Here is a 20381-nt window from a genome sequence, read left to right as displayed (position 1 = left end):
GATAGAGTTAAGAAAATCAGTCCCCCAACAACGAATTTCGGTTATCGTATGTATTAGTTTGCTCGGGCTACCATAGCAAAGTACCGCAGACTGGTTGGCTTAAACAACAGAAATTGATCTTCTCATAGTTCTGGAGGCAATAAGTCTTGAGATCAAGGTATTGTCAGGGTTGTGTGTCTGTGTCCTAAACTTCTCCTCTTAGGAGAACACCGGTCAGAATGGATTAGGGTCTGCCCTAATGACTTCATTTTACCTTAGTTAACCTCTTTAAAGGCCCCGTCTCCAAATACAGTCACATTCTGAGGTACTTGGGATTAGGACCTCCACATAAGAATTTTGCAGGGGGACACAATTCAGCCCATAACACCGTGGTATACTAACTGTGTAAATTATAAGCTTTGCTGCTAACTCTTCAGTCCACAAATCACTATATAAATAACAGATGCATATCATGATCAGTGACCAATCACATCACTTCTTCCAAAGTGTGTTGGTGATTGGTCACTGAGCATCTGTTGTTCAGTCCATTTACAGACAGCAAAGCATGTGGTTGTGGTGCCTCCTCATCTCCCAGTGATAAACCCACAAAAATAATCAGGAGAGGAAATTGACCACCAAATGTGAAAGTGGAGCAAAGAGACAAAAAAGTAACAACACAGGAAGTGAAATTGGATGTATTTAGAAGAGTTGAAAAGGGCAACATCAAGCTGAAGATAGGAGTCCTCATGAAACTACAATACAAATCATATTGGAAAAGCCCGATGAATATAAAAAAGCAAGCTAAAGTCACCTTAACATATTTTAGTGTAAATTGCACTAGGAACATGAAGCCACTTATGGTTGAATTTGAGTATTTACTTTGGATTGATGACTTTAACAATAATAAAAAAAAAAATCCAATCAGTTTGCCTAGTGTTCAGGCCGAAGTGTTGAATTTAGTTGCCACATTGAAAGAAAATGATAATTACAAGGAAACTGGAGAAGAACATACTGCTGCTGGTAAAGGCTGGTTTCATCATTTCAGAAATGGGCATGAATTGATTATTGTTGAGTGGGCTTGGTGGTGCTGCCAGGGCACATAAGGGCATGACTGTGAAATCTGCACCCAGGTTCCAAAGATTAGTTAAAGCAGGAGGTTGTGATGATCACAAATGTTTACTGCTGATGAGACAGATCTTTTTTGGAAGTCAACCATAGCAAGAGCTTAAGTGAAGAAAGATGTAGGATCGCAAAGTGGCCTTTGGAGTGGAATCTAGATATTCAGCCAGAGGAGCTTAGTGAAGGCGAACTTACCGACATAATGAAGAAAATGGTTGTGCTGAAAAAGATGAAGATGTCCCAGAGGAAGTGACACCAGCCAAAAAAAAGAGAAAACTTCACATTAAGGGAACTCTGAGAGATTTCAAGACATTGAAAGGGCAAAGGATAAAATGTTGAAAGCTGATCCTTGGCAATTTGCCAAGGCTTAGAAAAGACTCTTGCTCTGTATCCTAAGTTATTTGATGAGAAGAAAAAGAAGCCAAGTGCTATCCAGATATTCTTGATATATTTTCTACCATTTTAATGTCATATTTCTAATGTTTTGAATTAGTGTTCTAAATACTCATTTTACTGTTTTTCATTTCCCTGTACATGCATAACCCACAGTAAGAGTTTTTAATGCTTTGATACAAGTTTTTCAGTGTCATGGAATGATCATAATTTTCCCATTGATTATCAGAATGACTTTGTTTGGCTTCAACTTGCATGGTCATTTGTATGGTCCCTCACTTCCATGCAAAACAAGGACTGCATACGTGTGTGTATATGTGTGTGTGTGCACGCATGTGTGTGTATGTGTGTCTGTCTGTCTTTGCTGGAAGTCTTCCTGAGATGTACCATGTTATGTTTTTATTTGTGTTATTCACCTAAGCCTAAGCATAATTTAGCCTTTTCCTGATGATTCAGAGTCATCCTTTGTGCTGTAAAGTAGAATAACCTCCAAGTTAGAGTGTGGTTTATGCAGCCAAACTTCCAGATTTCACGTCCTGGGTCTGTGACTGATTTAATTTTTTATTTGAAGTATAGTTGATTTACAGTCTTACATTAATTTCAGGTGTACGGCATAGTGATTTGGTATTTTTACAGATTGTACTCCACTAAAAGTTATTACAAGATAATGGCTGTAATTCCCTGTGGTATGTAGTGTATCCTTGTTTGCTTACCTATTTTATACAGAGTAGTTTGTATCTCTTAATCCTGTACGCTTTGTCTCTCTGTGCCTCAGTTTCCTCATCTGTAAAATGAGGAGGATAACAGGATCTCATAGGGTTGTTGTGAGGATTAAATGACCAAATGTGTATAGAGCACGGAGTGCCTGACAACGTGGTGAACAGTGTGTTAGCTTCTACTCTTGCTGTCAGTGGTGATGGTGGTAGTAGTAGAAGGATTCATGATGCCACGTATCTAAAGATGTATTGAAATTGATGTGCTTTCCTTCCTCTACGAAATGGCCTCAAACTACTGTGCTCTTGATTTCTTGTGTTGCTTTACTTACGTGGCCTCCTCGCTTGTAACCTGGCTCTTGGAGGCCTTCTTTACATCTGCCTCGAGCAGAACACGCACCCTACTCTCAACCCCTGTCTCATTTGAATTTGATGCTTTAACCGTGGTGGGTTTACAGATGAGAGAATTGGTCTTGTGCTGGTGGCCTGTAAGCCTGGGTGAGGGCTCCATTCCTCCTGGACGGCCTGTCACGGGGAAGCCCAGAAGAGCACTGTTTATTTGGCTCCAGGGCTTGCGCTTTGCCATTTGTCATCATCTCCAAATGAGGTTATACTCCTAATCATTGTGTTTTACCTATCTGTCTCAGAAGCATTAAGTTATTGTTTGTAAGCATTGACATTATACCGCAATCTGTTACCTTCTTTTGGCATGTCTTCATTTTTATTAGTATCCTGAGAACCTCAAAGTACACAGGTGGCCCAGGCCCCCCAGAGAAGCCCTGATCTAGAAACAAGCAGGTGGAGTTCTGGCTCTTAGGAGTTGATAGTAACTGGATGTATGGTCTCAGGGTAAGAAAGCAGAAGTGTATTTCTTTTTTTTTTTTTTTTTTTTTAATGTAGCTAGTTTATTTATTTATTTATTTTTAGCTGTGTTGGGTCTTCGTTTAGTGCGAGGGCTTTCTCTAGTTGCGGCAAGCGGGGGCCACTCTTCATCGTGGTGCGGGGGCCACTCTTCATCGCGGTGTGCGGGCCTCTCACTATCGCGGCCCCTCCCATCGTGGGGCACAGGCTCCAGACGCGCAGGCTCAGCAGTTGTGGCTCACGGGCCCAGTTGCTCCCCGGCATGTGGGATCTTCCCAGACCAGGGCTCGAACCCATGTCCCCTGCATTGGCAGGCAGATTCTCAACCACTGCGCCACCAGGGAAGCCCCAGAAGTGTATTTCTTTTAATTCTCCGTTGTTGCTCTAAACCTCTTGCAGGCTCCCAAGTTCTCTCTTGGGTTCTGTGGTTGATTCCACCAAGGGTGCTGGAGCATAGCACGTGCCTAACTCGTAAGAACAAAGGTGTTAATACCTTAGGTTTGTAATGTGGTAGGGTCTACAGGACCAAAGGTTTGGGGGGACCACCCTCCACTAAATCTAAGTCATTTTCTGGATAGAGTATTATGCTTAATACTGCCCAAAAGGTCCATAGTTGGTCTTGTGGCTGAAATAGTTTTTATAGTCCCTATACTTTTTCCTCTTCCCAACCTCAAATTTCTTTTAACCTGAAATATGTGCTAATTTACCTTGTCTCAACTGTATAAAGTGTGGTTCCCGTTTTCCCCTCCTCCTCCAGGTGTCCTTATGTGGCTTCCTTATGCCATTAGTGAGGAAAGAAAGAGCCTTGGGTCATTTTTGCAAAAGTGATCTAAAGTTGTCAAACAAGAAACTGAAAAGCTCTCAGTACCAGAAATTCAGTTAAACTGAGGCTCCATCTGCTCTCCCTTAATGGCCAGCATTGTACATTTCAGTCCCCAGCTCAGGGGGAGCTGGTATCCGAGTTGCCTGACAAATGAGTGAAATAAGAAATGAGGGTCTTTTAAATTACCATCAGTTAATTGCACCCCAGAGGAAAAAAATAATTTTTTTTAAACTATGCTAAAATCCTTAGCCTTCAGATTAAGCAGTTTCATTTCTTGAGTATTTGAGGCATTTGTTAACAACAGTATAAAGTCTGTGTACAGGTATTTCCTTACATCATGGATATTTCCTTAACAACATTGAATGAGTGAAGAATAATTGAGGATTTTTGAAAAGGCTTCTAGTCATTGGCCAGGACAAGACCAAACGTGCTTCTTGTTGAAATACTGTAAGGTTTGAGTTTGGAAGGAAAGCTAGCAAGACTTCACTAGCATTGTGTGTTGAGGTGTTAGGAATGCATATGAACCTGCAGTTGTTGGGGATTTTTCCTTGATATTGAATTTGGTTTCTTTTTCGGGGACTTTTTTATTGGGGTAAAAAACACATAACGTAAAATTTACTATTTTAACCGTTCTAAGTTTATATTTGAGCACATTGTTGTGCACCCATCACCATTCTCCACTCCAGAACTTTTTCATCTCAAACTGAAGTTCCGTACTCATAAATCAGTCACTCCCTGTACCCCTGTTCACTTGTTCCCTGGGGACCACTGTTCTCCTTTCCCATATAAGTGGAATCGTACAATATTTGTCTTTTTGTGTCCTGTTTATTTCACCTCTGGAAATTTGATTTTGTGCATACTTGTTTAACAGATTGCTTTGAGGGGTGGTAATTGTTGACCTCAAAAATAAAACAATTATTTTACCAGCAAAAATGAGCTTGTTCGGGAATAGCAGAGAATTGTTATTCAAAACAAGCATGCTGTAACAAAAACCATAGGCAAGTCCAACAAACAAAGGAGAGGAACGTTATTTTATGGAGAAAAAGGAGGAAGTTGGGAGGGGTTGTTTTGAATAAAATTCCAATGGAGAAAAGGGAAAGTTCAGAGTGATAATGTTTTCTCACTGGCTGAGTTGCTGGGTTAGTAGATTTCTTATAGGAGATGCAATGTACAGTTGACCCTTGAGCAACGCCGGGGTTAGGAGCGCTGACCTTACCAGCAGTCAAAAATCTGTGTATAATTTATAGTCGGCCCTCTGCACCTGCAGGTCCTCTACACCCAACTTGGGATTCAACCAGCTGCAAATCATGTAGTGCTGTAGTACAATATTTACTATTGAAAACAATCATTGTGTAAGTGCAACCGTGCAGTTCAAACCCATATGTTGTTCAAGGGTCAGCCATATATCTATTCTGGTTGGGTCCTGTAACTGGTGATTGATTCTGTCCTGTTGATGATTCTTCTCTTGGGCTCTGTAATTGACAATTCTTCCTGTAATTGACTGTGGAGTGGGGCTTTGTGAGGGCGCCCCCTTGTGGCCTCCTGACTCCATTTTCATGAGGCTTCCCTTTATTTGCACATGATAATCAAAAACTTAACAATTGTCCAGTTTCAGCCGTGGGTCTGAAATTCTGCATCTGAAAGTGCTACAGTCTTTATTAAACCGAGTGACTAAAATGATGTGGCGTTTTGATCAAGAGCTCCGCGTTCAATTTTTTGTTGTTGTTAAATATTCCTATTATAAGAAAGTTTCTCATACAAGAAATCTTAAATTTTTCTTAAAAATTCCACTTATTGGTTGTTGTTGCTGCCGCTATTGCTCTGATTGTTTGGAGGTTCATCACCTGTATTATTTGCTTCCAGGTCTTAGCAGGGCTTGAGGGAGGTTTAGTCTCCCAGAATACTGAAATCAAGTTTAGTGGTGGGCAGGAAGCGCTGGAATTGACATGTAATTAGCAACAATCCTGTCTTTACTGCTTAGCCCTCAGTTCTGTAACCCTCACCCTCACCCCCAGCAGCATCCTAGTCTTCTGGAATCCAATTAGAGTCCTAAGGGAGGAGGACCCCCCGGGGGGGGGGAGGGGGGGGGGAGAGAGAGAGAGAGAGAAAGAGAGACCTTGTCAGGGGGGCAGATATTTAAATTTGGAATACTAAATTTCACATTTCATGTCCAAGAGATGCCCCATGCATTGTCTAGAATTGCTCTCGAATTGCTCCTTTCATTTTTTCTTAAGATGGTCTGTTCCACTGTAAGGGCTGTGCCGCACTGCTTGGTGAATTTGGAGATGCTGAGTGGAAAAGACAACCCCAGTGAAACAATGCGCCCGGAGTTGGCTTGTGGCTTTTGTTTGCTTGTCCCTGTTTACCTATTCATAGTCATGGATCCGTTCTGCTGCTGCCTGGTATTGTGGAGTTACATATAAAAGCACCCCACTACACCACAGGTTGAGAAGAGCAAAGATAATGCACACTTTCTGGACTGTTCACCTTTCACTAAAAGATGTAGTGCGTGTCAGGATGACAGAGGGGCATGGCTGGACCCACGTGCAGCTGATTCCGGGGTCTGCTGTGTGCTCTGTGAGCTGCAAAGTGTTTCCTTTAAAACAGCTAATCCTGCACGACCGTCTCCTGCATTTTGTTATCAGAACCTACACACACACACACACACACACACACACACACACACACACACACACACACACACTGCTTTCTTAACTCATTGGGGAAAGAGCCACTCTGTATCTCATCCTTGCACATCCTGTGTCATGATCATGTATTCTTTAAAAAAAAAAAAAAATTGAAAGAGAAAGAGAAGGGGGGGGGGGAGTGGAGAAGGTTGCCATCCAGTGGAGGAAGGAGTAATTCCCAGATTCATTCAGGAAAAAACGCAGGCTGAAATATGCTTAACTATTTTAACTTGGCTGGGGATTTTTATCACCAGAAGGGTTTTTTCCTTAGTGGCATCGGGAGCCAAATGGGTGCCATGTGCCTTTAAGGGAAGAAGTGCCTCACCAAACTTCGCTGTAGTTGTGTCTCACCGTTTGGGTAGGGAAGGAAAGTGTTAATTTCTTATTTGTACACTTTTTTTCCCCCGACTTCCTTCCTATTCACTTCATTAAATCTAGAGGCAGTTCAGCATGGGAGCCGTCTGTATGTTGAATTAGGGCTCGCACTCTTGCGCAACACGTCACCAGTCGGAAACTGGGGGTTTGCTTCTGTGATTTATTTCAATATTGTGCTGGTAAAAGGTTTGGAAGGGAATTCTTTGTGGGGTAGTACTTGAGCATTGTGTAGCAAGTTTTGTGTGTGTGTCACTCGCCCCTAGCCCTGAGTGGTGTCAGTGAAGCCAGTTGAATAAATAATTTTTTAAAGAGGAGAATAGTTTAAAATTTTCCATGCATAATTTTACTTACAGGCAGGAGTAATCTTACTCCACTCGAAGTGCGAAAAGCACGGGGAAATATTTAGTGAATTGATTTCCATTAGAAAAAGACCCTTAGAAATCCCTGAACATAAAGCACTGCATATGGATGTGTTTGGGGTCTTTGGGGAGGAGGGAAGATGTTTTGTAGTTCTCTGCATTCCTGCATAAAACCTTAATTTAAGGGGAATAATGGTCAGTACTTTGTGTGTTTCCTTATGATTCCAAAACCTAAATTTACTAAGAATCTGCACGTATTAGCAATTGTAATAAAAATCGTTTCACTGGTTCTTTTTGCAGTTTAATTTGTTTTCGCTTCTTAGGTACTCCCAGATTTAGAGATTGAAAAGTCCAAATATCACAAGCTTATGCTTTGTTCCTTTTTTGCAAAATTAAGGGGGGAGGAGGTAAAGTAGAAATATTCTTTTCACAACTTCCCCCTCATCATTTATCCCACAGAAAAGAAAAACAATGAAAAATTTTACAGCATGAAACTGAAAGTGAAGTGTCACAGTTGTTCGGGATTTTCTTTAAAGAGAATAACATACTGTATTAAAATATTTGAGAACATGCACATTGCTTTTACTTACATGCATTTAATGAAAAAGTCTTTTAGCCAAAAAAAAAAAAAAATCATCTTAGACTGCTCCAAAATCATGCAGCCTATTTTTTTCAAGGCACTAAAATGAGCTTTAAAATACAAAAATAAAAAATATAAAAGCATACCTGGTTTTAATTTTTTAAAAATAAATTTGAATATTAATTTGTTTTCTTATTGGCTTAATTGTTCAAATGCAAGCAAGAATCAGAAACCACCTGAGCTAAAATCTCTAATTCTGCTGCCTGGAATAATAAGGGGGAAAAAAATATGATAAGTAGTTGTCAATATTAAAACAGGCTGAAGGAGGAAGGCTTCGGGCCTTGTAGTGGGTAGAATGAAACAGCAGATTTGAGTATCCACAATCCTTTCAGTATTAAATTTTCAGTAAAATAAAATTACTTGTATATGAAAACATAGCCTTTCCCCAGCTCTCTTTTTTTTCCTGATCAGCTGATGAAGAGACTAGCAGCTCGCTGCTTTGCTGGCTTGTTAATTTTATCCCCACTAACTGTGATTTCCGATAGCCGGCCTGCTGATAGTGGTAAGGTAAATATCCTTTTTCGTTGCCGTCTTGAAGATTCAGTAGAACTACATCCCAGGCATGTGTAGGTGTGTAACACATCAAAAGCCGGTGTTCTCCGTATTTCTGTGTGTAACTGGGTGCTTGAGGAGAGCAGTACCATTAACTGTTGACAGCCTTGCATGCTGTATTTATTATTAGCATGTTCAGCCTCCAAGATTTGCGGGACAATTTCCTTTTCTTGATCTTCGCTTTAGCTGCAGTGTGTTTAGCTGTATAGTGGGTGTCCTGCTTTTAGGCAAATGAATATTAATGAAATAACGTGGAGCTTTTTTTTTCTTTTTTCTTTTTTCTTTTTCCTCATAACCCATCAGACCCTGCCTCCTTCATAGTGGTTATCATCTGAACACTGTAGGATCGTGATGGAAATTGTCTTTTGATTATTAAGGCCTAGGCTCAGACTGTCCCTTTAGGATTCTGTGTGTGTGCATGTTGCTTCTCTGGGGTTGCACGTTGGAAGATGCATAGAAAACCTTTTTTTTTTTTTTTTTTTTTAATCCCACTGGCATTTTTAACATGCCAGGTTGTTTTGTGTTCTGCACCAGGTTTTCTTCACAAAACCTTTCTTTTTCAGAAGGCATTGTACATAAGTGAAAGAAATTATGTCTGAGCTGAAATCACTCTTTATATTGATTGTTATACTCACATGATCATAAATATTAGCCATGTTTGGTGCTGTGGAGAAATGAAGGTAATTGCCTGATGATTAGAGCTGTTTTCAGCCACAAGACATACTGGAGGCAATATTGAGGGGCAGGAGGAACAAATAACATCAGTTATTTTGTGTAAGAAACCAATCTCGAAATGTAATTTCAAGGTCTTTTTAAAAATCCTCTTTTCCATGGTCAAATTTTCTCTTATCTATTGTTGTTTTTTTCTTTGCAGTTCTTGTTTTTGTTTTTTTTTTCCCTTTATTCTTCTTAAGTTTTGAGATTTACTAGGGGGAAAAAAAGTTTAAACTTCTGGGTCTGTCACATGGATCTTTTAGCCATTTATGAACAGGTTTCTTTTTATACCTGGTTGTTTTTATAGCTATTTTATTATCTCTCTGCATTAGTGCTGCTGGCTCTGGTTTAAAGCAAGCGTTTGCAGGTAATTGGAAAAAAGTGTTTTTTGTTTGTGTGTGTGTTCTTGATCTGGATGATTTAAGTGCGTTTACCCAGGAATGTGGCTTTGTACTTCCTGTTTCCTTGTTTACTAATTGCTACGTTAGAAGAAAATCTGGATGGAATTTTGATTTTATGTTGTGAATCACGAATAAATTGATGTTAAACCTCAAAGAAGAGAAGATCAAAGCTTATATGATTGTAAGGATGTAGTCTTAGGGAAATTTTTTCTTCACTCACCCCTTTTTTTGGTTTACCTTTTACCTTCTACAGTAATGAGACAATAAAGGTCTTTTTCTTATACTGAGCTGAAATGTCATTTGGTTTTAGTTATTTTCAAACACTTAAATGTATAGATCTTTTCATATTTGTCACATTCTTTGCTATTAGTGTTTCGGGTCTTCACATATTTTGCTCATGAAATAGACTTGGGTTAAAGATGCATTTATCCAATATGGTGGTCTTCTATTTTTTCTTCTTACTTCACTGATTACTGTTAACTTTTACTTTTTTTTTTTTTGTTAGTTTCATTTTATTCTACTTATGTAAATTGTTTTCTTTTCGGTATTCTCTTGTCTTGAATTTTTCTCCTTCATTCCCTATTAACAGGCCATTGAAGACGGCAATTTGGAAGAAATGGAAGAGGAAGTACGGCTTAAGAAGCGAAAAAGACGAAGAAATGTGGATAAAGATCCTGCAAAAGAAGATGTGGAAAAGGCCAAGAAGAGGAGAGGTCGCCCTCCAGCTGAGAAACTGTCACCAAATCCCCCTAAACTGACAAAGCAGATGAACGCTATCATTGATACTGTGATAAACTACAAAGACAGGTGAGCGTTTCATTCCTTCACCTCCATCATCTTCATCAAGACCACAGGTAACGCTGCCTCAGAGCAAGATTTATTAAGGTGTATGCTGGGTTCCAGGCCCTTTCTACCTCCTGTTTGATGGTTTTTGCTCCAGAGGTATCAGTAAACTTGTACTCTATTCAGAGAGGCTGCTCTTGATAGTTTGTGTGATATTTTACCAGGTGTTATTTAAGGTATTTGGAAATAGGAGTTTAGATGACAAAATTAAAGAAAAAAAAAAAAAAAACCTAAGCTGGAGAAGGATTCTTAAGGATTTCCAAAATACCATCACTGATGTGGAAGGATTGGATGGAGAGTGAAATTATACCTTTGGATTGAGGTGTTAGAGGAGAAAAAGAGTCCTATCACATATTTAAGGTAAATATTCATGCTAGGACTTTGTTTTAAGCCAAACTGATGCTTCCATCAAAAATACCGTTCCTTCTTTCCTTGAGCACTTGTTCAAGCCATCTCCCTCTTTCTCATAACCCTACCTAGACAGGATGGTTTTTCAGCAAATTCCCTCTTTTTCATGGAACTTTTGAATGTGAACTTTGAGAAATCTGTACTGGACACTATCCCCAGGCCATTTTTAAACAATAAACAATTATTTGAAAACCGAAGTAAAGATGTTCTAGGGTGTCAGGCAGCCCTATATAGTCGATAAACTAGTTAGGCTACATTTTGGTTAGTTGATTTGATTTCTACTCAGTAATCACGTGATGCAGTTTTAATAGGAAGATGACATCTCATTTCAGTTGAAAAATTGAAATTTTTTTTCCTCTAAGTTACGTAGTGGCGTGAATCAATTTTTCGTTACCAAAAATTCTTGACATTAACTGGTGTTGCTCTATATAACTGGAATTGTTTACTACAAATAACTTAAGTTGTGCTTTTAGTTCTTCATGGTAATTTTAGTTGCATGTCTTCATACGAGGAAGAAAACCTCACCATGAAGATTAAGTAGTATAAAAAGCAAGAAACTTTCAACCATGGGGTTTTACTGATAGCTCCTTAGAGAAAATATAAAGACTTCAAAAATGGTGAAAGGGACATAGGAGCAGATGCATGTGGAAGGGTCAGAATTTCTTGCTTCTCTCTACCTACCAGCTCTCTCAGGTTCCCTGCTTACTATTTTCACTATTATTTTCCTTTTTTTTTTTTTTTAAGTCATTCCCTTTGAGAATTCTAAAGTGGCCACAAAGGGCAGCCCCATTACATTAGGTTTGGATGAGCTGTTCATTGACACAGGGGAATGACAGTAATCTAGGAAGGAAAATTTGGCCACGAGATCATTCTTTGCCCAGATGAACATGCAAACTTCCTTGTAAACCCAGAGTCAGTAATTCTCTCTGTCATGTTTCTGTTCCTCCCCAGCTGTACTGGTGGATTGGCTGGAAGCAGGAGTAGTTTCCAGGAAGCCAGGTTGGACAGTTACACCTTATTTTATCAGCCCCTGGTGTAGAGAAAAATAAGCAGAGAGTATCACTCTGCACATACCTCTAACTTCTTGCCTTTGTCCCGGGAGAGTGAAAATGTCTGTGGCTTTGACCAGGTGTGCCTTGATATCTAACAGGCATTGTGTTCATTACCTGCTGAGTGAGCCTAGGGCTGCTGTAACATTGAGAAGAGCCAAGAAAGTCCTTGGAGGTTTGGAATCGAGGCCTTTTATGCCAGGTGGTGGCTCTCTCCTCCTTTAATGGTGTAAAAGAAGTCACCAGCCAGTGGACCACGTACTGCCAACACATGGTTTTATTTCATGTTTCTCTTTCTTTTTTTTTTTTTTTTGCAAACACATAAAGCTGGAGAGAGTTCTTATAACAACATCAGGGTTTCCCCCCTCCCCCCTTTTTTTGAAAAACCTAAAAATCTGGCAGCACTCTACCTAGCCTTCCCTAAGGTAACAGTAGGAATGGAACCCACACCCCAACCCATTGCAGACTGTCTGCTCTAGGTGGCCACCATCCCCATCGGTCACCATTGTCCCTCCAACATGGAGTGTCAGTTGCCATTTATCATCGTGTTTTCCGCACCTGGCCCACTTCACTCCTTTATATCACCTGCTGGCTCCATAGCCTTTTAGGTTTGTGATTTCCTGGCGCACAGGGCTGTGGGCTGATGACTTTTCCAGAAGCCACCCCCAAATACAGAGTAGTCTGAAGTTAGGTCTCTTTAGCCTCAGCTAAGCATAGCACAGTAGTTTCAGCTCTTGTCTTGGTTTAACTACCTGCATTTGAATCCTGTCTCTACCATTTACTACGTGTGGGGCAGCTGGGCAATTTACTTAACCTCCCTGATCCTCAGTTTCCGAGTCCACAAAATGGGATGATTACTGTACCTGCCTCTGGAGGCGTTAGGAAGGTTTGATGAGTTCATAGAGCTCTTTGAACAGTTTAATTATTAATAATCAGCCTTTCAGACAATTTATAGCAAATCAGGTAGGCGAATGGAGCTCTGAGCACTATAAAGAAAATGTCCTTGCTCATACGGTTTTCATGTTGTTATTTCCAAAACCAGAAAACACAGCTTCACTGAGAATGATGACTGAGCATGTCTTTGCTTGTACTATAGGGAGAGGCTATTTAAATATTTCAACCTGCGAGCACTGAATCGTTTGTTTGTTTTCCCCCTTTCTCTGGTTTTATTTATTTGTTTTACTTTTCCTTAAAGTACCCTGGTAAGGCCCATTCTGTTACTGCCCACGTTTAGGTACTTCTGGGAAGTATGTTCTAAATTCTCCACTGCTACATGTTCCATGTATATTTCGTGTTAGTGATCCTCTAGAAAAAAAGCACTTACTCAGTTTATGTTTTTTATGTCTCTTACCAAATTTGGTGCTCAAGTAGGTGGTACTCAAATTAGGAGGGCCTTAATTAGATACATCATATTTTTGGTTGGTTTTAGAAAATGCTGCTGAGAAATGTACTTCTCCATGTGTTGAGATTTTTGCACCAGTAAAGTCAGTGACTAATATAGTAACTCAACCTACCTGTGAAAGAAGTACCACCTGGACTAACCTCCTTCCCATCACCTCAGTCAAATGTTACAGCTCTGACAGTCGTGTACATTAGCAGTGTATTAAATAAGAACTGCCATCTATATTTAACTGATACATAAGAATTAATTAGCTCTTATGAGACAGTTTTTTTTTTTTTCAAAGTTCTTGCATGATTCTGGGACAGATGTATTTTTATTGTTTAAAAAGAACTAGGATAATTTGTGTCTATTTATTGCCTTCGTTTTCAGTGCCAGTCCTAATTTTTTTTAGGGGGATGCTTTTAAAAAATGTGACCCCCTCTTCCCCCCACCGAGAGCCAATAATTCTGTGTGATTCACAAATGTAAAATTTTTCTGTGGTAATCTCTACTAGATGTAGCACTGATCTGTTGTTACCATTCCCACCATTTTATTTCTCCAAATAGAAAACTTGATATGAAGTATTATTGGAAGGCTTTGTTAAGCATGCTTATGTAGAAGGCTTTTAAAATTATATTCTCCCTTTATATAATATTTAACCTAAGATCTTTTTTTTTCTTGGAAAAGGGATTCATCCTAATTTGCATCTGTATCCTTTAAAATTGCCCCTGTGAAGAGATGGTGATGGTGAAAAAGCAGGGTCTGAGTCTGGTGGAGCTATTCCAAGTCTAGAGACATGGCTTATAGTTAGTTGGATAAGGAGGGAGAGTCCTAGGGGGTATTCTTAGTGTTAGAAGTGGTTTTAGCTCTCCCTGGTCCAGTTTCCCAGGTGTGTCCTCCTGCATCGCCTCTAGCAGACCATCATCTAACCTTGTGCGGACATGCCCAGCGTTAGCTCACTGTGTCAGGAAGCCGTTCGCGGCACCAAAGGACAGCTCTAAACACGACAAGAGTCAATCTGTTCTCATTCCGAGAAATGTCCTTTAAAATATTCATAAACGTACCTGCCTCAGGACGTTCTCCTTGGGGTTGTAACACCTCACTTTGCTGTCTGAGTGATGCCTGGACTTTCAGCCATCCCGGTCCCCGCCCCCAACCCCGCCCCACCCTGCCCCACCCTTAGACACATTTTACTTTCTTAGTGTCCCATTGAAAACATAGCACCCAGAACTCCAGAGGTATTCCGATGGCGGCTAATTGCAGGATGGTGAACCTCCTTATTCTGGACACCAAAATTCTGTTAACATAACTCAGGAGCGTGTTAACATTTTTCACCAACCTTGACTCAGAGTTAACTCACGTTGAAAACACGACTTCTTGAAAAACTCCCTCTCCCGCAAAACATACACACAGTTCTTTTCTCACGTGAATGCTGCCAAGGTTAGCCTTCAGCTAAACCTCTGATTTTTTTTTTATCCTGTATCGACTTATTCTTATGTAGTTTCATCTTACTGATTTTTGTACCACCATTCTAGTCTATTGATGTAACACTGATTATTTTATGCCTTTTTTTAAAAAACAAAACCAAACCACGTTTACTTGTTTTCCTAAGTTGTTGTCATCCGAAGATTTGCTATAAGCTATTGCGAAGGAACTTCTAAAGGGCAAAGGACAGGTCTTCTATAACATGCCCCTGAAACTCACTTAAGGTTGACGTGAATTTATTAATCAGTAATCTTTAAAGTTGGTGAACTGTCTGTGAACTCACATGACCACGCTATCATGTCACCCACATTCATCTATCCTTTCTCAAGGTTATCAAAAAATGCTAAAACCAAGATATACCGTGTTTGTGGCCTCTCCAATCCATCAACCTAGAAACCCTGCCGAAAGAATGAAATGAGGTTAGCTTGCCATGGCTTTTTCTAAGGGACCCCCTACCGGTACTTAATGATGTTACTTATCTTCTCTCTGTAGCCCTGTGGCATCTGAATAATTTCCTCTAAATTTTGACCAAGGGTCCACATCAAGCACAGCCGTCTCGAGTTTCCCTTCTCCTTTTGAAAGTGGGACATTTAGTCTTCCGATTCCATTTCTATTCTCTGTGATTTCTTAAACATCATTAGCAAAAGCAATCTACACACTTTCAGGATGTAATTAGTTTGCAACTGGACACTTGAACTCATTTGAAGCTTCTTGATATGCTCTATCGACTCTCCTATCAGTAGCTTTTGTTCAGCATTTAGTATGCCTCGCTTTTCAAATCTGAGCGTCGTTCATGTTCCCGAAGAGTCTGGAAACAGAATATGAGGAGGTCATCGCCGCCTCCTCCCCCTCTGACAGTTGTGTGAAGGCTAGCAGGAGTGTACTACGAGCATGGGCCCCACTGTCTGCAGAGGGTCTGGACTTCAGGTGCGGATGGAGGCGGGTCTGGACTTCAGGTGCGGCTCTGAGGATGGAGGCGGGAGAGACCTGCCTGACCCTGGCACACGGTGGGGGCAGCCAGGGGTGGCCAGACGGCTCCTTCCTCCCTGATACCTGATGCCCTTCAGGCTCTGCTCTCTTCCCGGAGGCTAGACTGTCTTCTTCTTGCCCCTCATTTTAAGAAACACTGATGACTTCCCTAGGAATGGTGGAAGGCCTCAGCTTCTTCTGAATCTTAGCTCTCCCCACATTGTAGAAAATCATTCATTGATCCTGGAAATATTAATTGCATTATTCCCCCCTTCTTTCCAGCCCTGAGGGCCAGAGGGTAAAAAAAAACTCACGGTACTTACCTCCGCTAGCTCGCCATGCGGTAGAGGAGATAGCCCGGATGGTACTGAACAGGCAGGTGGCCTGGGGGATTCAGGGAAGGCGGGGTCACGTGAGCCCCTTATATAAGAATATAATAACATTATCTTGAGTTTATGGTCTCTTTTGGGGGGGAAAATATATATATATGTATATCATATATATATTTATATATATGATATATATATTTATATATATATCATATATATATTTATATGTGATATATATATTTATATATATATCATATATATATTTATATATATGATATATATATATATCATTATCACTGCATTTACCTGGGAAAAGAGAGCCGGCATTTTACCCCATTACATTATAGTCCTTTCTAAGGACTTGGGAATACTGCAAACCTAAGGACTAAGTGGACTTGTTTAATTCCTGTACACAAATTCCTATATACAGATGGAAAGTCATTTGTAGCATTTCCCTCGTTTTGAGTAAGGCTGAGCTACTGTCTTAAAGGCCCACATATAGTCAACCCATATTCCAGAAGGGATGGGCTCTTACTTTAAAAAGTTGTCTTTTCTTATTCCAATATTATCTCTCCAAAGTGCTTTACCTGAAGCGTATTTAGGTATTTATGATGTCGAAGGCTTTCCCTCAGTTGTCATCATCCTGAGTCTTCCATCCAAGATGGACTAATCACACCAGTGTTCACACTGTCTTTTTAAAACTGATTTGTAGTAACATACATTTTGAAAGCCAAATCCGTACCATCATTTAATATGCTTTTTTGTTGTGTTTGTACTTTTTTTCAGTCAGATTGCTGACCCGTGTAGGTCTGTCCCCTGTCCCCACATACTCCTTATCAGAATCATTCGAAAGCATTCTGTTGGAATTTCCTTTGATCAGAGCCTTCCTTCCCTGATGAGGTGTAATCTCCGTTAGTGTCAGATCATAGAACCATGCCCACATCTCTCTCCAAAGTATTTGCAGTATGTCCTGTAACATGTCTACAGAATGCTCTTCACTATCACACATTCTGAGACAACACGGTCTATTTCAGCTTCGGTATCCCCTTGGTTAACACCGTCATCAACTCAGGGTCCCCAGTGTGTTGGGAGAAAAGTGGTCCCAATTCTGTGCCTTATTCCTAACACGCCCTTACATACAGAGTTTCCTCAGCATTTCTCCCAGGCCCCCCACCCCTTCCGTGTCCTCACCCCCTGTCTGCATCAGGTCCTTACCATCGTCGCTGGCCGTGCCTGGACGGCTGCATGCTGCCTGCTTCTCCTCCTGCCTCTGATTCATGGATCCCCCTCTTGTCAGTGGTTACTTAAGAACTTCCAGTAACTTCTCATTGCCTACCTGATAGCAACCAGACTTCTTACCGTGGGAAAGATAGTCTTCCACAACCTGGCCCCAGGACCTTCCCAACTTCATCTTCCAACGTGCAACTCTCCCTTGTATGTCAGACATTCCACCCGATTCTCTGCTTTTCCAACATCGCCTGTACTTTTCGCCTCGCCACTCCTGGGTTTATGCTTTGCGCCTCCTGTAGTGTCTCCCGCTCTCCCAGGGCATGGTGGGTAAGGTCTCTGAGGAGGGATGTGTAAGTGGCCAGACGTGGGCTGTGTATGCCGATGGCACCATCTTGGCCTGGAGTAAGATCTGGAGGGGATGGAGGGATCTCCCAGGGCGCGACACACCTCTCAGCCGCGTCTCTGCCGCCACACAGAGGAACGCCAGCGGCGCAGTTGCACAATCCTTAATAAGAAGAGGCTTCCCTAGAGGCCTGGAGAAGGGCCAGAGACCTCACGTGGTGGTTTGTCATTTCCAGTTGAAGATCATTAACTTGGTGATCTGTTGGAAAAGAATGGAGGTCTGGGAAGGAGAGCTGACTACCTAGATGGTGTTCAGAAACCAGGTTAGGCCGTGGTTCGGTGCACCCTGTGTGTGCTGGCTGCTGTAACAAAGCACAGTATCTTGTTGAGGGTTCACAGCCATTTCCTGAGGTGAGTATTATCCCCACTTTACAAGTGAGCAGCTAGACTCGGATAGGCTGAAGCTACATTCCTAAGGTCACCCCCTGCCCCCGCCATGCAAACGCTGCCTGTCCTCCGCTGCTTCTAGAACGACGGATGGAAACGCGTGGAGGGAAATGAGACAGAGTAACAGGCATTTACGCGTTCGGGAGAAGCAGGAAACGTCCCCAGTAATCTTCCCAACAGTCCCCCGAGGTTGGCAAGGCAGGTAGGTGAGGAGACTGAGGCTTGGAGCATGAAATGAATTACCCGAGGTCACCAACCTAAGAGGAAGGACCCGGGCTGGGACGAGGACCCAGGTCTTCTGACTCTAGTGTTCTTTCTACTCTACCACAGGTGTAACGTGGAGAAGGTGCCCAGTAATTCTCAGTTGGAAATAGAAGGAAACAGGTCAGGATCTGTCTTGTATTCCCGGGTCTCTAAATACAGGTATCCCTTGGTCCACCAAACAAACTGATTCCTAAAGACTCGGCCTTTGGAAGCAAATTTCTCCAGTGGCCTCCTGACCACCCCTCCTTGGAGTGGGAGATGGAGGCACAGATATTCTCAAACACCTGTCCTGGCTTTTGAAGTTTTTGTGCAGTGTTTTAATTTGGGCGTGTCCATCCTGTAACTGCACTCCTTACAGAGGCATCAGGAGTCACCACTGAGCGGGACGGTCCCCCCAGCATCACTCGGCCATGGGTTTCTGTTGCTTCCCCCCGCCACTTTCAGCGCAGCTTCTGTCTTACGTCCCACGGGCCTCTTAACTCCATGCTGTCTTGGTTGTGAAGCTTACTGAGAAGCACCTGGGGTGCCGCGTGCGCGTGCCTACCCTGTCTGACGTTGTGGAGTCAGTCACGTGTGCAGAGGGTCTGCGCTCCAGGTGGGGTTCAAGGCGTGGCTTCTGGGCTTACCTGTCGTGTACGGTCTTAAGCATCCTCGGGCAGCTTGTTTAACCTTTGTGTGCCTCTGCTTCTGTCGAGTGGAAAGCAGAAGTGTTTTTTTCCTAGAGGTTTTGCGAGACTGAGATGATGTTAGTTGAGAAGGAAAGAGGGGATGTGCATGATTTGCCAGGGTTAGGAGTTGTTATTAGTATACTGAAAATAACATTTCTTTCCCCCTTTTGGTCAGCCTGTACTTTAAAAAAAATATCGATACAGTACTTTGCCATCCATATCCTACTTTTGTCAATTGACTCAATGACATCCTTTATGGCACTTCTTTCCCCACTAGTATAGGATCCAGTCTAGGGCCAGGAGGCAAAAGAATTGAAGCTGTGTCCTCTATTTCAGAATAAATACCATCACCAGTTGTGGCCTTCCCTTTTATATAGGGAGATTAAACGTGGGGGTGATTTGTACCCACCCATATCTGTGCGGAGGTGAAACTGGTGGGCGAGGTTGTCAGTTTTGGGTATTTCTTATTGTAAACAGTGAACAATCCTGGAAGCCAGACACACAAGCCATACTGTGTACTAAGAGGCATCAAGAATGGTGTTCTGTTTTTGCCATTACGAGAAAGAACTCAGTCTGGATTCGAATTTTGGAACTGAAACAAACACTTGACTTTTTGCGGCTTGAAATAATGAACTAACAGGGTAAATCTTTCCAACTCAACCATGTAGAAAGGAGGCTTTATGGTCTAAAAGGCATGATATAGGCTAAACGCCTAGCGCAGTGAACAAGGACAGGCATAAGCTCCTTCACCCATATCCCCTCTTCCATCAAAATAATCATGTGACCATGAAAAGTGGATTAATAACTTTAAAGGGTATTAAGAGCCCCCAATGTCAAGCCTCGGCTTTCTGAGGGGACGATATGACCATATGTAGTTAGGATCCAGATAAATCCTTTTACTGAAGACACATTTAAGCTGCAACTTCCAGAGGCATAGAAGGGGCTTGATGTTTGCTTCCTCAGGACTCTTCAGAGTCTGTCTGGTCCCATACTGTCACATATGCTTCTTCTCCCCAGAAACCCGAGTTTAAGACATGTTGTTCAGAGCTTGCCTTATGATTAATTTTTAAACATTCTTTTAAAAAAATCCCTCCATGTGTTCAAAAGCACTGAGCATTTTCTATGTGTCAGTCTCTGTGTAAGTATTGAGAATGGGGGGCGGGGTGGGGGGGGGAATGAGTAAAATGGAATGCCTTAAAGCATAGTTGGAAAGAGTTATATGAAGGAATAATGCACATCTACGGTATGAATCAAGAGTACATGCCAAGTGGGAGGGTAGGAAGGGGGAAAGCAAAGTCAGTCGGTGGCTTGTGGGAGGAGTAGAAATCCCCCAAGCAGATGGGGGGTGGG

At 41.7% G+C, this 20381-nt stretch overlaps 1 protein-coding gene across 7 annotated transcripts in view; it reads left to right on the top strand.

The window, feature by feature from the left end:
* The window catches only part of SMARCA2 (SWI/SNF related BAF chromatin remodeling complex subunit ATPase 2), a 176040-nt gene that overhangs the window by 131876 nt on the left and 23783 nt on the right, over positions 1 to 20381 (top strand). For 5 of the 7 annotated variants that reach the window (XM_082403619.1, XM_082403616.1, XM_082403617.1 and 2 more), the window contains exons 28-29: positions 10206 to 10423; positions 18430 to 18483. In XM_082403619.1, the coding sequence (XP_082259745.1) occupies positions 10206 to 10423; positions 18430 to 18483 (272 nt within the window). Of the gene's footprint in view, positions 1 to 8348; positions 8457 to 10205; positions 10424 to 18429; positions 18484 to 20381 lie in introns of those variants that run through there. The other 2 variants (XM_082403621.1, XM_082403620.1) reach the window with 2 other exon arrangements.

This window comes from Balaenoptera borealis, assembly GCF_965194805.1.
Source record: "Balaenoptera borealis genome assembly, chromosome: 8".
Taxonomy (NCBI): Eukaryota; Metazoa; Chordata; class Mammalia; order Artiodactyla; family Balaenopteridae; genus Balaenoptera; species Balaenoptera borealis.
This window is presented reverse-complemented; position numbering and strand designations above follow the sequence as displayed.